This window comes from Pseudopipra pipra, chromosome 4, assembly GCF_036250125.1.
Source record: "Pseudopipra pipra isolate bDixPip1 chromosome 4, bDixPip1.hap1, whole genome shotgun sequence".
Classification (NCBI taxonomy): Eukaryota; Metazoa; Chordata; class Aves; order Passeriformes; family Pipridae; genus Pseudopipra; species Pseudopipra pipra.
The window spans coordinates 5,203,535-5,223,030 of record NC_087552.1 but is presented as its reverse complement, the minus strand read 5'-3'; the positions used below and the strand labels follow the sequence as shown (position 1 = coordinate 5,223,030).

The 19,496-nt window shown below is 40.4% G+C and overlaps 1 protein-coding gene across 2 annotated transcripts in view; it reads right to left on the bottom strand.

The window, feature by feature from the left end:
- AFG2A (AFG2 AAA ATPase homolog A) overlaps positions 1 to 19,496 on the bottom strand; it is a 167,688-nt gene that overhangs the window by 136,415 nt on the left and 11,777 nt on the right. For both annotated transcript variants that reach the window (XM_064651470.1, XM_064651471.1), the window contains exons 10-11: positions 9,437 to 9,591; positions 4,162 to 4,371 (exon numbers count right to left, since the gene is read on the bottom strand). In XM_064651470.1, coding sequence (XP_064507540.1) covers positions 4,162 to 4,371; positions 9,437 to 9,591 — 365 coding nt within the window. The remainder of the gene's footprint in view (positions 1 to 4,161; positions 4,372 to 9,436; positions 9,592 to 19,496) is intronic.

The following is a 19,496-nucleotide window of genomic DNA, read 5'->3' as shown; positions in this document are numbered from 1 at the left end:
ATCTGCTGGCTGGACAGAAAACAGAACTCCAAGTCCCCACAGATCAGACCATCAGCTAACAAATTCATCATAACTAGGTGATGGAGTTTATCTGGGTAGGTACCATGATGGTGTCCCCCAGCCTGACAACATCAGAGCAAACTTCAGTGTTCATTCTGAAATAGGTTAAAAACAAAAAAAGCACAATGGTTTTCTTGTTTGGTAGTAAAGTTAATGACCTAAATACCACAATAATAACAGGGGAAAAAAATTCCACTCAATTGCTTCCCAGAAAAGCAACAGAAAGTCTGTAAAGTAATACTCATTAGGTCCTTAGCACAGCACAATGATACAGGATTTGCTAAAAATAAAATAAAAAAAAATAAATCCAAGAGGGCAGTCATAACAAATCTAAACAAACTAAGATGCAAGACAAATGCAGATATAATTATCTATGCCATGCAGCAAGATAAAGGAGTTTCCTCCAAAAAAATATTCTTATAATATCACCACAAACCATTAGTGGCTTAATAAAAATATATCTTAAAAAAGCAGCCAGTCAAAGCTGACCTTAAGTGCAGGAACTGTCAGAACAGTACAGAGAAATACCTACCACATAAATAGTCAAAAGAGGGAAAACAACCCACAGAAATAATACAGTGACAAAGGCTTTCATTTCCTTCATGTTCCATTTCAGAAAGTTAGATGACATCTAAAGCAAAAGTGTCAGAGAGCTGGTTGTATAATATAACAAACAAGGTGTCACCAGCCTGGCAGAAGCTGAAAATTATATCCCTCTCATCCTGTTAATATGGATAGGTCTAACATCTGTACAGAAATATCCTTTTCCTACTAGTAAAAAATGCACAAAATACATTTGAGAAGAAAATTACAAACTTTGGGGTGAGCACAATAGGATTGTGAAGAAGCACAAAATGCAGAGAAGGCTGACTGAAATAAGCATTCAAACAGATCAAAAACTATTGATACGACTGGTGATCAATCCTGAAGGATGAAAAAATTCTCCTAATTCCTTCCTTCACACAGTCTTATACTCGCTTGTATCCATGACCACAAAACACTGAAAAATCTCCAAGAAGCTGAGAATAATTCAGTTGCCTTTCCTGTAAGAGGTTTGGGAGAGAGGAATAATCCAGATGACCACTAAAACCCTGAAAAGCCTCAATACTGCAAGAGATTTAGGAAAGGGGGTTGACGGGAAGGAGCAGGAAAAGCCATCCCCTGGAAAGTAGTTGACAATCTCCTCCTCAGTAAATTTAGCAGATACATTGTATTAGAGACAAAGAAAGTCGAGAGAAGGAATAAAAATAAACAATTCCCCTTAGGAATTATATGCAAGATTGCTTTGTAAAACAAACCATCCAACAAACTGCTTTTCTCTTGGAAAAGCAAAAGGTCACCAATCTTGGTGAAAATACAGCTATAAAAAGTTTTTGGCCAAGTATCAAAGAGCATGTTTACAAAAGGGCCACATTCATTGTAACATCAACCATTCAAACCTCACAATAGATTTCAGGAGAGAACAGGATGCAACGTCAAACATCTGCTATCACATTATTTTCTGCAGCTCCTCTGCCCAGAAATGACATCCAGACTCTGCCCATCTCCCAGCCCTTGCAAGAGGCCGGTCAGACGGAGCTGTGACAGCTCCCCCCGTGCCCAAAACAGATGGAAAGGTCACATTTTAACAGTTCACACATAACTCAGCTGAAACATCTCATTTAACAGAGTCAGCTGTCCAAACTGCACAGGCACTGCACACACACATCTGGAAAACAGGGCAGAGCCTTCCTGGAACCCAGCTGGGGCAGGGGCAATACCTGCAGCACTGAGGCAGGACAGACAACTTAGACCAGGAAAGTACATCCAGCACTTCTGGAGAGCTGGACTTTCTGTGCCCATGGACCTGAAGTGTAGTGTGCAGACACAATAGGTCCATCTTTCAAAAAATCACTGGACCAAGCAAGCACTGCATGTACCAGAATTGATTTCCTCTCAGGTTTCAGACACAGGGAGACACAGCATCCAGCAGCAGGCTCCCATGGCCAAAGCTCAGCCTCCTGTCTGCAGTCCCTTCCTGAGAAGGACCCAGGAACCTGTGCTCCCTGGACTATCCCAGAAGAATACACATATCCTGCAAGCTGTACAGCAGACACTTTTCATCAAAATTACTTATTTGAGGCAGGAGAGACTGGAAGGAAAATGCAAGTCTGAAAAGTGAATTATCAAGAAACACACTCTCATTTCAAAAAACCTGATGTCCGTTCCAGGGATGGATATTTGAGACACATGTAAAGAACAGGAAAATTAATAGAGCTATAAGCAAGAAAAGTCCCCTCTCAAAAAACAAAATAAAATCAAAACCCCACATATTCATCTACTTTGGATTTACTGCAGGAACACGTGCAGCAGAAATTAATCCACGGCTGTTGAGCTTGAAGAAGTGCTACAGACCATGTTTAACACATTTAGTACATGATGGATGTTGCCTTTTTCCCCTCCAAGAAACAAATGTGAAGTTGGAGCAAGTGGGCTAAGTTCCCTTCCTGGAGTCAACATATCCAAGGCTGGACATGCTCCAGAGATGTGCTTCTTGAAACATCTGTACATCAAATATTTGACCAGTTCCAGCTCAAGGGACTTAAATCAAGAGGGAATAAAAGGCAGTTTCCTCAAGCCAGCCCCTTCTGCTGCAGCTTGTCAATGACAGGGGGGTTGTACCCTCAGAACTCCACCATGGAAAAACTGTACACAAGCATTTCCTATCAGTGCACCTTTGGATACCTCCTGGTCAGCAGGAGCCACCTTTAGACAATTAACTGCACCAGTAAAAATGTCTGATGGAGCTAAGACTGAGGGATACAGGAGAGCAACAGCACTCATTTTTAAAGTGGGGTTTTTGAGTGCTACCTTTTTTCCCCACCCTCTCAGGCACCAGTGCTTTGGGCGAGACAAAGAGCAATGTTTTCTTTTAAGCAGCGCAGGAGGAAAAGGTTACCTTGTTTACCAGTGACTCTGGAGTACAAAGAACTACTTTGTCTTTATGGAAGAGGCAGTAAAGGCAGTGTTCTTAAGGGCTGAGGTTTCCAAGGCTGCTCTTGTTGAAGTGACCGTGACCCAGAGGCCTGTCTGCAATCCCAGGAAACCCGGGCAGTGAAGGGCTGTTGGCTTCAGGGTCAGAGTGACTGCCCCTGATCCCAGAGAGGACAGGATCCAGAGCTACAGCTACAGCGTGCCTGAAAGGAGGAGGAAGCTGTGCAGAAACACTAACACAGAAGGCTTTGTGAGCAAAGAGATGGTCAACAGAGAAGAGGACGTGATCTTACTGCTGAGAAGGAGATACTTTCAAAATACTTAAACAAATGTTTTTTCTTGCACTTCATTAACATTCTGACACAGCTGCAGGACTACCCCATGTGGAATCACTCTGCTATCCTTTTTTTTTCTTCCTATGCATTGAAGCTCAGTATTATTATTAAATAGCTTCCATTCATGTGTTTTCCATACAACCCACAGTGATCAATTATACTGATTCACAGGCAACGAATTCCAAAATTTTTCTATACCTAAGGTGTTTCTTAACGCTGAGAGAATATCCCATTTATCCAGGACTACTCCAGATATAACTGATTTTGCAAACTTTCTAAAAAGTGATGAAGTAGAACTATTTCCCCAGAAAAAAAGGCAAATAGGACAAGAAAAATCTGAAATGAAACAAAGAATAAGATAAAGAAAGTGACCTTCCTGAGGAAAGAAAAGGAATGTAAGAGATGACATGATAATGTTTCTATGCAAGCAATTACTGCAGTAAGAGCAGCTATCCACTAACCAGAGTTGTGTTTCATTTATATTACCTTAAGAATTTCACTGTTGCCTTTTTAAAATACTTTAAAAAATGCCAGTATTTAAGATATCATTCCACAGCTTACCCACCCATCCAATGTACAATTTCTGTGCTAATATTTTTTAAAAGCATTCAAGAAAGCACTACTTCTTTTCATAAGAAAACCCAAACCTTTCTTGATATTTACAAGGTGTTTGCTGTAGCATCACATATAAGGATCAGAAACAGCAAGAGCCACTGGATTCTAACACTGGAAATTGGTAAACCATGAGTTGTTATGCAGGAGTGAAGAAAATATGTGTCTAAAAATGGCCTACCTTAACTGCCAAGAAGTTGAGACCACTTTCGTGGGCCAAAGCTTTGGCTATCATGGTTTTTGAGCATCCAGGAGGTCCATAGAGGAGCACACCTTTTGGAGGCTGGATCCCCATGCGGATGAAGGACTCGGGATGTTTGAGAGGCCACTCAACTGCCTGCTTCAATTTCAGCTTCACGTCTTCTAGTCCTCCTATGTCTGACCAAGAGACCTGCAAAACAGACATGTGGCTCAATTCAGACCACTTTGCTCAATCTGGACAATGGAGAAAAACTATTAAAAAAGTTAACAACCAAAAAGTGCTCCATAGAATGTGTACTGGTTATTTCACGAAGTGGTTTTTAAGGAGTTACTTCTTCAAAAAGCCTTTTACAAGAAAGAAGCAGTTATTAATAAAGTCACACATCGTAAAGGAGGATTACCCTTGCTTTATGCTGGAGGATGCACATGAAACATACTCTACTTCAAAGGTCAACAGCAAAACCAGCAGTCACAACTCAGTTCTCTCATTTTTAATGTGATGCTGAACTTGTAACAGGACTGACTGTTAAAAGTTTGGGGGTGTTTCTCCACCTGCCAACACTATCACTCCAATATAGGACTTGGGCACTTGGAGATGTGACTAGAAGCTTGAGATTAAACCAGCCTCCAAACACACAAGCATCTATGGCAAAGCAAAGCCACATACAAAAGGCAACACTCAAACCCAACTACAGCTAAAAAACAAGTGCAGTTCAATGCGCTCTGCTGAAGACACAAGACAGGCTTGTCAGGAATACATCAGGGCAGAACTAATATGCCCTACCCAAAACATCAGACAGATCTAAAACCTGTTACACCTCTCCCCACATCGCTGTCGACAAGCCCGAGACTTTTCCCTGCATCCCCCAGCCTGTTCTTTGTCCTGTCACCATCCATTCCCATCCACTTCAAATATTAAACATGTCAAAACGCACCTAAATCAAATGATCTTCTGCCTTAAAACACTCTTCCAAAAGTTTGCTAGACATAAATCATCCTTCAGCTCTGGAAAGCCAGTTCATTTGAAAGGCAAGCAGAGAGGCAAAGTATTGCCTTTCTCCTGAGCTGAAAACTGGTTTCACCCCTGGCCTGTCCTTATTTTCTCCTGATACCAGTACATGGAGTGGAAACCAGAAGTCCCTGAAAGAGGCAGTTCAGTCTGTTACTGAAGTGGAAGAAAAAGAGCATTTGGATGTGGTGGGAGCACTTTTGTTTAAGACCAATCGTACTTCCAACCACACAGAACTTCTCCTGGATTGTCAGACTTGGACGTGGAACAAAATTACAAAGGCAGCAGAGAGCAGACAGCAAAAATCAAGACATGTGGGTCAACCCCTGAGAAATACTCTGAGTTTAAAGGCTAATGGAAGGTGAGGAGCCACCCATCTGCTGCCTAAACATCATCTCTTGCATCAAGAATATGTTACAGGAACACTAGAAAAAAAAGAAATCTCTTTCTTAGTGACCAACAGCCTCTGGTTCTTAAGTAATTAATTTATAAGCCTGGGAAAGTATCAAATATGTAGAATTGATCAACACTGCGAACCAAGAAGGATCTGAGAGCAGAGGGGTCTGTCAAAAGCAAAAGAAATTCCTATCACCTGACTTTGAGCTGAGTATCTTGGGCTACCAACACAGTTGAGACAGAGAGAGACAGAAATCCACATACAGACTTTTAACCACAATGAAGCAAACAGACGAGTTCATAAAAAGTGAAACCATGTGCCAGATACCTCACTTGCATCTTTCCACTGTTCCACCCATGCAAACCCTTTTCACTCAAATTTCAAGGTTGAGTAACATAATTAAACTCAGGACAGTTAAACTCAATCTTCCCATGTTACATAAGTTTGTGTTTCTGATTCAGATATGAAAGAGTGTGGTTTAAGTTTCATCTAGAAAAGATGTATTACCTACCCCTACAACCCTTAATTCTATCCAGCAGCTCTGTAAACTGCACACAACTAAATCCTGGTGCTCTTAAACAACTTTTTCTTAGGAAAGATGACAGACAACATAAGCTTGTTCTCCCTTTTCAGTAACAATCCTTACACATACCTGGTAAAGACTAGTCATTCTTATCATCATGTCTTTCCATCTAGACAAAGATTTTGACAAACATGAATAAAAATCTCTTAAAAGTAATTGGCCATCAGGAATTCCCTATAACTTTCAGCAACAGAAAGTAAAATGCACTGGCAGTACTTTGCACACATAAAAAAAGCCAGGGAAAACACGCAAAATGTTATTTTTACCCTCTTGCAAATATTCAGTCTACTGCACAAGTCTTCTGACGTATTATTCAAGTGATTTTTCAGCCCCACTATATGTCATTTAACACCACCAAAAGTGACAGAATTGTACAGAAAAGGTGAAGTACAGCCACCTTACATGAAGTTTGTTTCCAGTAAGCTGGAGACTTATTCTGATTTTGCTCACATTGAAAATTGGGAAAGGGAAAAAGAGGAAACAACCGGGTCAGGGCATACAAACATGGCTACTAAAGTGCGAGGTCTCCTATAAAAAAAACCAAACTAACCAGTCAGAAATTCACTTATTTAGAATTTCTATAATACAAGGTATGGAATTGAAGCAGCAATGGTATTAATAAACCACTACTTTCACATTCTGGTCAAGCTGTAAATAAACCAGATTTTTATTTCCTCATTTCAAAAGGAGAGAGATAAGTGTGGGTGGGGACAGGCCGCCAGCAATAGCTACACTGCTTTCACCTGCACAGGAACTCAAAGGGAAGGTCTTGCAACACCAGCAATGAAGTGTGATATTCTGTCACCATGGAAATGATTTTAAAGATTAGCCTTGGGGCTGAGCTTACACATACAAAGCCAGTGCTCTGCTGCAGTGTGTAAAACACCGAGATTTCATTAGTGCCATAATCTCCCCAGGTCAACAGAGCTCAGAATACGACCCAGAGCGGCAACTCCCCAGAGGTTATTAAGCACCAGCAATGAAGAAATAAAGCAGACGTGCAAAGGATGTCTCATCCAGAACCTTTTGGCTGCAAAGACACAAATCTGAGTGTTGAATTACAGCAAAGGGAGTGAAAGAGGCAAGCAAAACCCACAGCTAACAACATTTCAGGAGGACCCATAGGAGAGGGAGGAACAGTAACTACAGCGCAACTCTCCAAAGAGCTGCAGTATTAACTTCCTGATTTATAACGTGCATCCCCTCTCTCCTAAACCCCTGCTGCAGAAAAAGCAGCCTTCTAAAAAGGCTGTAACACATAGCAAAGTTCAAGAAAGGTTCTGTAAAAATGGAAAACAAGATGCTGTGTGGAATCAGGCAGCGAGTATTTTGCATTTGCCTTGGTCACAGCCAACAGACACGGCAATCCGGGCACACGAGGAAGGACTTGTGGCTTATTCAGAAGTCACTTTGAACTCTTGTCATTCAGTTATCAGGTTAAAAGTCACAAAAATTTCAGTTTAATTCAGCATGTGCATCAATGGTTTTACCTGTAACTAATTGCACAGGCCGAAATTCCCATCCACACCAAGGGGGCTGCCAAGTGAATCCTATATCTGCAATAAATAGCTGAAAAGCTATTTATTTATTTCTTCTCTTTGGGGGAAAAAAAAATCTCATAGCTGATAATTTATTTAGTGTTTAAAGTTATTTTTAGAAAGGATTTTTTTTAGATGGTAGTGGTCACAGAATCATAAAATGGCTTGAGTTGGAACAGACCCTAAAGATCATCTAGTTCCAAACTCCCCTCCTTTGGTAGGTGATAAGGGAGGACACAAAATCTGTTGCATCCAGTACTTAAGATTCCACTTTAAACTCACCCCAGGCACCAAGCAGATGGCCTCAAATTTACACATCTTCACAAAACATGCAGGTCCTGTCAGCATAAAAGGAGTCTGCACTATGCTGTTTTCTTCCCTTCAACAAAGGAATGAATTTCAGTAGTATTGCAGTAACTCAGGAGGTGTTTAACAAATAAAATCAAGTGACAATCAAGGAAGCCCCTGGCAGGATGGTTTAGTGGAGAACAGGAGGCTGAGCAGTAGGTTGACCTGGACTGAGAACAGATTTCCTGCAGTACCTCAAGACCTTACTTCTACCTGTCTGTATTGCGCTGTTTAGCAGCATTCCACATGGCTCCAATGTCCTGGTATGCCTAAGAGGCAGAGCACAGGGATAACAACGTGAGCCCAAGAGCCAGTAGCACAATAAGCAATGAAAGAATTAGTAACTCTGGTTCTCAGCAGAGCCACTCAGCCCTTGTGGATATCAATGCCATGACACCACTTCCAGGAAAAGCTGCCTGGGGCCAGCCCAGGCAATTCCACCCAGCACTTCCCTGTGCAGCGCCGACTCTTAACAAGCCAAGTGTGACATCCCAGCTGGCTGTGTGCAGCATCCAGTGCGGAGATTTTATTTCCCATTCCTATAGTTTGGGAGTAAGGGTCTGTAGTTGTGCAATCTAATTCCCAAGTGACTCATCTTCATGCAATGAGACATAAATGGTTTCTTCTAGGCTTGGGGAGCTGCTGAGAAACACCAGCACAGCCACTCACAGAGTCAGGATTCAGCAGGATTAAACACACGTTCTTTCGCTCAATCTTCTTAACCCAGATCAGAGTTGTCTTAAACCAGATCAGCTCCCCAGCCCAATTTATGCTGAGTCTGCTACTGAACTACTCTAACATGTAATTGAGAGGGCAGTGAGTAGGATAAAGATGAACCTGACACCACCAAAAGAGCTATTCATATAAGCACAGCTTGTGACAGGCTTGGCAGTGATAACCTGTGTACAGTGCTGAATTCTGCTTTCAGTTAAAAACATAATGAAACTGAAGACACTCAGGTCACATTTACATGAAAATCACAGCAATCAAACTCCCCACAGCTTTATTTCAACACACTTCGGTTACAAATGCTAACTTTGTTTCTGCTTTAGTTTGTGTTTGCTTCATAAAAGGCTCCAGCTTTCATGGCTGCTCAGGACCAGCTTTGAGCAGACATCTGAAGATTTTTACCCCATTAACCCACTCAGTATATAAAACTACATACCAGGAGATCTGCTCCTGCACTACAAACTCTTCCTAAAGCATTTAGGAACTTAAGCTTCTGCAAATGGTTCTTCAAAATCATAAATAAATAAACAAATATGGAAACAAAAAGACTACGCACAGCATTTACTGATAACTTGAGGCTTCCACCTCACAAAATTCCTCTCTTAACGTGGCTCTGGCAATGCTGCCAGAGTATTGCACAAAACAACTTACTTTTGGCACATCAATTGCCACCTCCCTCATGGCACTGGGCCTGACATCATTCATCCCCTGCAGGAAGTCATTGAAAGCAATCATCACTGACCCAGCCACCTCGGTGTCTAACAGGTTAGGGCTCTTCCCCAGCGTTCTCCGCAAGGCGTGCAAACCTATTGAAACAAAAAAAAAACACATGGAAATATGTAGACTTCCTCTTGGTTCTCACAAACAAAGTGTACCACACACAAACACAGAGCAGCACTGGAAAGGAAATGATGTCCAAAGGAATGTCTCAGCGCCAGGTCTGAACTGCGTCAGAGAACATGCGAGACACTTCTGTGCTGGGAGAGCACGAAAAAGGGGATTTAACAACCATAGACAGAATACAAACTAAATCTGTTCCAAAAGTCAGGATGAAACAGCCTTGTTCCCGTGTTCCCAGAGGGAAAAACTCTAAACATCCATACATTGATCTGAACACATTTCTAAACCACAGAGGAAGAGGGACAACGAATATTAAAGGCAACATTAAATCAGCATAAGTAAGACATCTGCAACCTTTTCCATTTCTCTATTATCAGGACTGTATTTTCCAAGCTGCTCTTAAAAGCAAACCGATGAGGTTTCTTTAACCTTCACTGGAACCCTATTTTGCCACCTGGTGAGATCCCAGACACCTATCTTTTTCTTGACATGCAACAAATATTCCCTGCAACACCCAACAACTCTTAATTCCCTTCAGTGATTATACTTTTCAAATCAGGCATAGCTTTTACCTTCTCCTTTGTTTGGCCAGATCGCTCACACACAATACCTATAAATCTTCATACTAATTCCTAGTTTCCCCTATAAATCAATCCACCAAAGGCCACACAAGTCCCACCCACTCACACATCAGTATATCAATACTCCTTGGGCAGGACCAGGCTGTACCATTTGCAGCTCCCAGGCATTCCCTGGAGAGCAACTACAGCCCCTGTTGTGTAAGATGCCCGGAAGCATCATGGTTTTCCCACTGTATAATTATCCCTTTTGAGGTCTAATATAATTCAGAGTTCTATTGCTTCTGTTTCCAATCCTGTTCTGTGAACTGAAGCTGTCAAATATCTTATTTTATATATTATTAGTTGATGAGCATAATTTTATACGCAGGTATATACACATCAGATTTTACATATCTGTTGCCATGTGTTCCCAAACAAATGAGGCAGTTCATACCCCAGCAGTTCACCTTGCATGACCATAAAAAGACAAACATTTGTTAAGTCTCTTCTATATTTAACCAAACAAAACATCAATTAGTGCTACATGAAAGGACAATAAAAGGGATTAAGCCGTTTCTGAAAATAGACATGGTTTTAACTTTCAGCAGATTGTTGTCTTTTTTTTTTTCCCCTACAGAGGCACTGGTAGAAGCAGACATGCAACATTTCTGACAATGACAGGAATTCTGCATTTCCTACAATATATACAACGTGTGAAGAGATATAATATGTCCCCTGTGAAGCAGTACAGCTGGTGTCTCTCCATAAACTGCCAATTACAGCAGAGTCTGAGCACCTGCATCCAATACCCAGGCTCTTAATACAATAACACAAAGAAAAAAAGTTTGTAATTCAGGTTTCCCCTTGCGCAGAACATCCAAAACTAATAAGATACATAAATAAAAACATTCCATGAGGCCAAGGAGAAAAATGAAAATCTGGTCACCAGAGGACAAGTATAAAATATAACTGACTCATTTTAACAACCCAGACAATTTTCATGGTATTCCTCGCCCCCTTCTTCCTTCTTCTAAGGAGTTCATTTTAAGCAAATAAAAAACTTAAGTGAGACATCACAGATTCACCCCTCGGATTTAAAAACATCTTACTCCAGTGTCATTGCAGTCAACACTTTGCAGGGTGGGAGCAGGTATTTGGGTTCAGTCTTACATTTTCTTTTTGGTGAAGTCAATTCACATGGCACTCTCACTTTAAAAAAATGCAAGAATAACTAACACAGCATGAAATTAAGGCATAGAGAAAGCAAGTAACTGATAAAGATCTCTGCTCATTTCTATACCTATCAGCTCCACCAAGTACCACTTTAGCCCAGTGCTCATTTGATGCATTTTAATTTTGTCATGGTTATCTTTTTTGGTTATCTGGCATGAGTAAGTCTTAAAACCAAACAACCTTATTTTAAAAACAGAGAGCACAGCAGATAAAAAAGCCCAAGGAGAATACTGCTCTTGAGGTTTGTTACTGCCAGTGCTATGAGTACGAGCGAAATTTCAGTCCTCAGCAGTGGGTTTGAAAGGCAACAGCCTTGATCCAGAACAGGAATAAAGAGGTCACAGCTTTCCAAACAAAGCCGGAATTCATTTCAGCATGTGCACGCACACGCCACTGCACAGGTCAGCATTTAATTGAAACAATGTTTTACATTAAAACAATAATAAAAAACAGATTGAAAAAGAAAGCATGATTCTTCCTGTTTCCTCCTGTTATCATAATCATTCTTTCCTGCACTTCAGATTGACCTCTAACCAGAGGGGAGGGGGGGAGTCTCAGTAACAGGAGAAGGATACAGCCAGTGGTTTGCCAGAGGCAGAAAAACATATCCTTGTCTGGAGACGCTGAGAGATGTATTTAACATAAGGAACTGCAGGGTAGGGTGCAAACCACGCTGCCAGAAGCAAGGCAGAGGCAAAGAAGGGGGAACATTACAGCAAACACAAGTTTATCACTACAGAAGTCATAGTGAAGATTCGAAGAGTCACACCTCAGAAAACATCAAGCAGCTCAGATCAGCTCCTGGGTACCTTCCACGTGGGAATGCTTTGGGTTGAGTATATGTCATTGCTGTTAACTGACTGAGCACAACATTTGTTTCAGCTCCGCTTGTTCCTCTTCAGATGATACTCTGTTTTTAAGAATTAATGAATATAAATAACTTTTAGCAGTGACTGAGGAGGCTCAGAAGTGGGCGAGTGGGTTTTCACTTTTATTCCAGTCCTGCCTGAGGAGAGGAAGGACTCAGACGTACTTAGCCTGCTGTAAGGTCAGTGGGACTGTTCACACAGGCATGGGATACCCATTTCTAATCAAGGGATACATGACCAGCCCCAAGGACTGCCCTGTGCAGAGCAGAAACCGAACTTGGAAGGCAGCCACCGATCCTCAGTGGAGCAGTATGGAAAATCCCAGTTATAAAAAAAAAAAAAAAAAAGAGAGAGAAAAGAAAGCAGCATAATAAAGCATGCATGATTACAAACAATGGAAAACAAACAGCTTGTTCCAGCCCAGTAACTATGCGCTCTACCTCTCCAACTCATCCTGTCTGTCTAGAACAGAGGAAACTGAGTGGACAGAAGGGAAAAAACCAGCAGAACGCCCTGTCCTGGTACAGATGATCCTTCTTTGGTACCAGGCTACTCATGAGGTCAATAGCATTGTTTGTCTGTAAGATCTTCTTGCTCATAGCTTGGCTAAGTTTTGGCACATTAGATCATAATCACAAATATCTGAGCCTAAAAATAGACTCTACGACACTGCTATATTTGTCAGAGTCTGCGTGTAACTACACGCCACTGTAAATAATAGAAAGCATCCACTCAGAAATGACCAACATATATACTTTAGGTTTCCAAAACAGAATATACACAACACTTGAAGAAATAAACTGAACCAAACCAAACTGTTAATCATGCTCATTTACTGCCCGTCAGCTGTTTCTTCCACAAACCCCTCCTGCCTGGACTCACCCCACCAGAATTTCTAAGCAGCTTCAAAGAATTGTAATCTTCTTGTAAGATTGTTTACAAAAGGAAATGTTTCTTCTTTCTCTGATTATCTGGCATTTCCCTCCCAAATTCTTACAGCCAAACCCAGAAGACGCATAGCATTTCTCCATGTGATAGCTGTCAGATCCAACTCTCCTGCATTCTAAAAACTGATTCTCTCCTGCATGGCTGGCAGTGGAATACTCAACAGAGGAGCATGGATGGGTAAGATCTCAGCTTCCAAATGGCACTGGATGGGGCATCTTCCTCTACTGCCAGGTTTTTACGTACTGTACTTCAAAATTTAACAGGTTTATGCACAAAAAAATTTTCATATTACTTAGAAACAGTTTATAAATATATTTTTAAACTTTTTTTTAAATTTAACATGTCCATAAAATTCACACCTACTTAAAAAAACAAATTAGGAAGCAGAAAACCTTGCTTTTTGCTCTCAAAACCATATTCTCCAATCTGTCTTTAGCTGCCAGAGCTATATGGGAAAATCCCTGAAGAACTTTTCGTACTGTTTGCACAGGAAAGATAATGCCCTTAAATCCCTTGTAACCATAACACTGCAAATTCACCGGGCTAACCTGAGCACTAACCTACTGTAGGGATTATGTACAGGATTTATAGTCCTTCCTGAAGAGCCCTGGCATTTGCTGGAACATGTCTGTGGAGCTGCCTGAAAGTTGCTGAGAGGTAGGACAGGGGAGAGGAAGGAAGGAAGGAGGAACTGTATTTTCCAAACTTCTTTCGTACAGGAAACGGTTTATTCACAGATCAGGTACACACACGTCATTTATCCTAATCCAGTGACAACAGAGGGAAATAAGGAATACCAGACTGCCTGTTCCTCATACACAAACATACCTAAGCTGAGGGGAGTCACACGTGCGTTAGAACAAAAATAAGGACCGACAGGCTACCAGAATAGCAAGGGCAGAAAGACAAGAAGCAACAGTCAGTGGCTAAAGGCTGGTCTCATTGTAATTAGGAATGTTGGCAAGTCAGGATATAACTAAGAACTAAAGTCAGGAGACCTATGAAAACTTTGCCTGAAAACATTTAAGCTGTCCCCCAACAGTAACTAATCATTCTACTTACACACGCCTACTGCTGAGTTTGCTCCCACAGAACTAACACAGATATACAACTTCAGCTACATTTCAGAGTAGCTGATCTTTTATCAATTAATCAAAAGAATTAAAGCTGCTTTCAGATACTGAGTTTGCCACTACATATTCCAGAAAACTATTTTACCTGGAGCCTGAGAGGGAGTCAGAAAACATTGAATTTTTCTCCTACAGTACCATTTCTACACAAACAGTTTGTCTGAAGTATAGTTGATGACTAAGACAGTACCTGCCCCAAATTTTTTTCTGTTCTTAAGCAAAATGACATAGTGCTAAATTTTCAGAATTATATTCTAACTACCATTTCACAGCCAGGGCTGCACCAACACACACTACCCTGGTGTCCTGCACCCCCTCACCCTTCAAATCAAACAACTTGTTTTGGGGCTGACCCTCCAAGCCATTCAAACCCAGAAGTTTCTAGATGCGTTGCCACACATGAATAATATAGTTTCTTCCCTGCCACTCAAGCTGCAGAAGCAAGAACATGGTGACTATCTGCCAAGAAGGTTAATTTAAAATATTAGTGACAGTTATTGATCAACTCTCCTGAAAATATTCCTTATTTCCTGCCTATATAAATATCAGCAGACAGAACGGGATGTGCTCTAAACAGATATTTAAGTACCCAACCCATAACTGTGTGTATGAAGTCAGCAACCCCATCATCCAATTAACTGCAAGCCAGTCTTGGATAAACACACACTTAAAATTAGTTATGATGAAAACCAAAAGTTCACATGCCCTGACTGCAGTAAAGTGCAACGTCCCTCGTGCAAAACCAAAAATCAAGTACCATTACAAAACAAACAAAAAACTAAACCAAAACAAAAAACAACAAAAAAAGCCAAATATTTTATATAAGAAAAAGTAGCTACAAAAACCAACATCATGTGCACCAGCATTTCTTCCAAGAGGCGGCAACCAGATGTAGCCACTTCTACACAAAAGCCATCACATCATTCTGAGCATCTGCTGTCCTTTTTGCAGAAATATCTCCATTTCATAAAGACACCTTTTTTGGTATTGACCATCTGACTATATGTGTTATTAATATTCCCAAAACTCCCACATTTCTTACGTGACCTTCTCATGAAAAGGCAAGTGGCCTTTCCCACCTCATTTTGAGCGTCCCACGGGAACCATGTCAGTGAGGGAATGCAATAGCAGATTGCTTGCAGCAGCACAGCCTCAATCTTTACCAGTGCTACAAACAAATAAATAACACAGATATGGTATTTTCAGTCACTTTCCATAAGGAAATAAAATAATTACAGCGTGTCAGGCAGTGTTTTCCCTTTCAAATCTGTAACTGAAATCACTTAATTTCAAAACAAACCACCCTGCAAAACAAACAATCCCATTGCCTCGGTCATCCACTGCTTTTGTCAAAATCTACACTTTGAAGTATGTCAGCTCACATTCCTACATTTAGGATCTCAATCCAAGGAAAATATCTACATTTGTGGTATGCCCCCAGCAGAACCCAGGTCCAAATCGTGTTGGGAAAGGTTCAGACTGAATTTTGACAGCTTAAAGAAAGGAGAGAGATCCTTGATGCCCTAACACTGGGCTGTTTCATCCAGACTGTGACTGAGCTGAAATGAAGAGCCTGATTTGAGACACGAGGCTGAGAAGCCACATCTTGAAGGCAGCGTTTGTGTAACTGAAAGCCCCGTCAGAGGCTGGTCCTCGGGGTGCACAGAGACCCACTGTTAATCACAGCAGCCCACACGGCTCATGTTTCCTGCAGGTGGCCAGGCTACCAAATCTGCAGAAGCTTGGGGGGAAAAAAAAACAAAACACATACATCTAACAAAGAGACATTCCTGGTTTTCAGGGGAATTTACTTCCCCATCCATTACAGGGAAAAAACAATAAAACCTAAGAGACAGTCCTTCAGTTGACCTTTTTTTTTTTTTAATTCTTATTCTTAATGCAAGTGGATTGCAGAAACTTTTTTTTTAAGCTTGTAAAAGATACAGCAGGAAGTTTCTCAGCTCCAAAAAAAGCCAACTACAGTATCCTCATATATAAATTACAACTTTACAGATCTAATATCTACATAAAATCAATATACAGAGCTGTGGATCAAACAGCATAAAGACTCTCCATCCTAGCTCTATGATTCATCAGAACACAGGGATAATTAAAGGGGCAAATGAATAATATGGACTAATATAATATGAATAATAATAAGCTCTGCAAACAATAGGACTCAGAATTATGAACATAAGACAACAGACCACATCATGTGCCTGTGCAAGTGGCTTCACAGACTGAGCAGAGTAATGCTGATTCACACCGGTCAGAGATGCAACTCGATTCCTTGTTTCTTTAAGATTTTTTGTAACAGCCACCTCAAACCACTAAGCCATTCCAATCCTAAACCTAAGCAGGGTGACACCTTTAACTGTATCACATTCATGCAACTTAAAAAAACCTTTGACACACAACAAAGCAATGAGTGCTTCTTTCACAGAAGTCTGTGGTTGCAATGCAGCATCCTCACTGGAAGCAAATCCCTGTTATTCCAAGAGAGAGCAGTATTTAAACAAAGCCATTTGTTCTTCCTCTCCTCATGATGCTATCTTATCACAGTCCAAGTGTTTTATATCAGCACACTGAAATTATGTGTAATGAACAAGGATGTTCAAGATAAATCCTAAGAGTTACAAAGCAAATACTTCCTTTCTCTGTAAACAATATGACTGAACCCACTTCTTGAAGAAATCAAGCTATATTTATATTCACCCTCTTGAAATGCTACAGGCAGCCATAGAAGGATAAGTTTATAATAAATTGCTATATTTGGAAACCTTTGTTGCTAAGCATCTTCTAACATTCAGTACAGTTTATACCATTCATGTCCCTGCTACATAATTAACATTTCATATGTTTTTTGTTTTGTTTCGTTTTTTAAAGTGCAGTGCTTATCTTTGCTGATAAATTAAAAACATTATATTTTTTAGGGAATTAATAAAAGACCACATGGTAAAGTAAATAAAGGAGAAGCAACAGGATCTCAAGGGCATCAAGCACAACAATTAAGGCTGAGATAGATCCACAGAGTTGATGTCTGTCACCTTGTTGTCAACTCTTACAACAAATACTGCAAGTTTCATAGCCAGTGTTTTTCCTATAAAGTCACAAAGTTTTGTGGTTTCATTTTGTGAAAGGTTAGAACTGTTTCTTTAGTAGAAGAAAAGAAGGTATTGGAAAAAAAATCCACTGATATTTTATATACTCAGCAGATCAAGTAAAAACACTCTTAACTGATTACTACAAGCATCTCTATATAAAGGTGTCATGGGTTTTGGTCATAACATCCTGTCTGGAAAAGTCCAGAGCACACTGCACAGATTCTCCAGGTTTCCTGGCCACCTTTCCTCCCTGCCCATTCCAGCACACACCACACCATAATCCTGTACACGACACATACATGGGGGCTGAGAAGCTTTTCCTAAAAACTTCCATGAATGTGCACAGAGTTGCTGAACAGAACAGAAAACTTGCCTGTCTGACCCCAGAAGTACCACTAAGCAAATCTTGCACAGGAGAACAAACAACTTCTGCCAAGAAAACAGTTGGAATATTTAATTCTACAACTGCTATTTACTTTTCATTAACATATGATCTTCAGAATTATATAGAAGACAAACTTCAAAGCTTTTATAATGGAGCATCTTAGGAAACATAACTAGAGATGCAAAAGGTTCGTCTGTCATAGCCCTACAAATACTACCTTTACCATCCTACAATAATTACTACACCCTTGGTTTATATAAGCAGTATATACACAATACATGTGTTAAAAAAACAGAGTTGAAGTAGAAAGATAAGGAATGATGAGTCCTCTGAAAATGACCTAAACTTCGTATTGAGAATGTAAACATCTTCAGCTTGTAAACTTTCAGGCTTTCCAGCCACATATGAAATACCTAAAGATATAGAAGGGGTAAGAAAGACTTGAAAGTCTCCCACAGACCACAACAGCAATACAATCAGCAAGCAACAACAATCTCATACCAAAAACTGAACATGTTTTTCTGAGTTCTGAAATCCTTTTTCTGTACCTACACACTCATCAAGTCTGAAAGTGGCACAAGTAACCTCAAAATTTGTGCAAGAACTCTTACCAAGCATTTTGGTAAGACTAACTCAATTGTAAGTTTGTACCCTGTTTTATGCTGTAACATATATGAAATACTATGTTCAATTCTAAGCCCTACATCTCCAAAAGGTTATTGACAAACTGGAGGCAGTTCAGAGAAAATCAACATAATTTCTCAGAAGGCAGGAAGGACTTATTTATGAGGAAAGATTAAAAGAGCTAAATATTTACAGTTTGGCTCAGTAATGAATGAGGAGGTAGGGGACATGAGAACAGCCTAGAGATATCTGAAGGGTGTAAACACTAAGGAGGGAGAGCAAACGTGTTATACAAGGATGTAAATAGAAATAATGGGATAAAACTAAACAAGGAAAACTTAGGCTGAATATCAGAGAGCATTCTTGGACAGCAAGCAAGCTTGGCCTACAGCACAGCTTCTCAAGTGAAGCAACAGAAGCCCACTGCTGGAACAACACACCAGACTAGACAAAACACTGGAAAATGTGCCATATGGAATAATCTTGCTCTGCTGAGGAGAAATAGCATGTTATAAAACATAGCTGAACTTCAGTGAAAAGCTCTAATATTTTACAAGGTGTTGAAAATTTAACATAAAATATAGATACCAAGAGCTTAATCAAAAAAAAAAAAAGAATCTAAGAAAATTCCTTAAAAACGAGCAACTTGCACTGAGTTTATGCAATACTTTGACAGAATTTGCAACTCTTTGAAAAGGAAAAATTCACGTGGGCTGAAAAGACTTAAACGGCGCTGGACTGCATTTTCCCCAGCAGAGGTCACTCCAAGTTAAGAAACGACAAGGATATTTAACAGCATGGATTCCAACTTCAGGAAAGAAGATCAACAGAAAGGAGACATCCTTCTTCCCTCATTCCCAGCACTGCCTTTGGATGCAAAGCTCCCAGATAACAGCATGTCCTGCAACCCACCACTGGCAGATGCCAACACATTACAACACGTGTAATGTTCAATCTGCACAACATTCAAAATTGATTTCCTAGAAGGGCCTCATGAAGTGGGTAAATATAATCTATT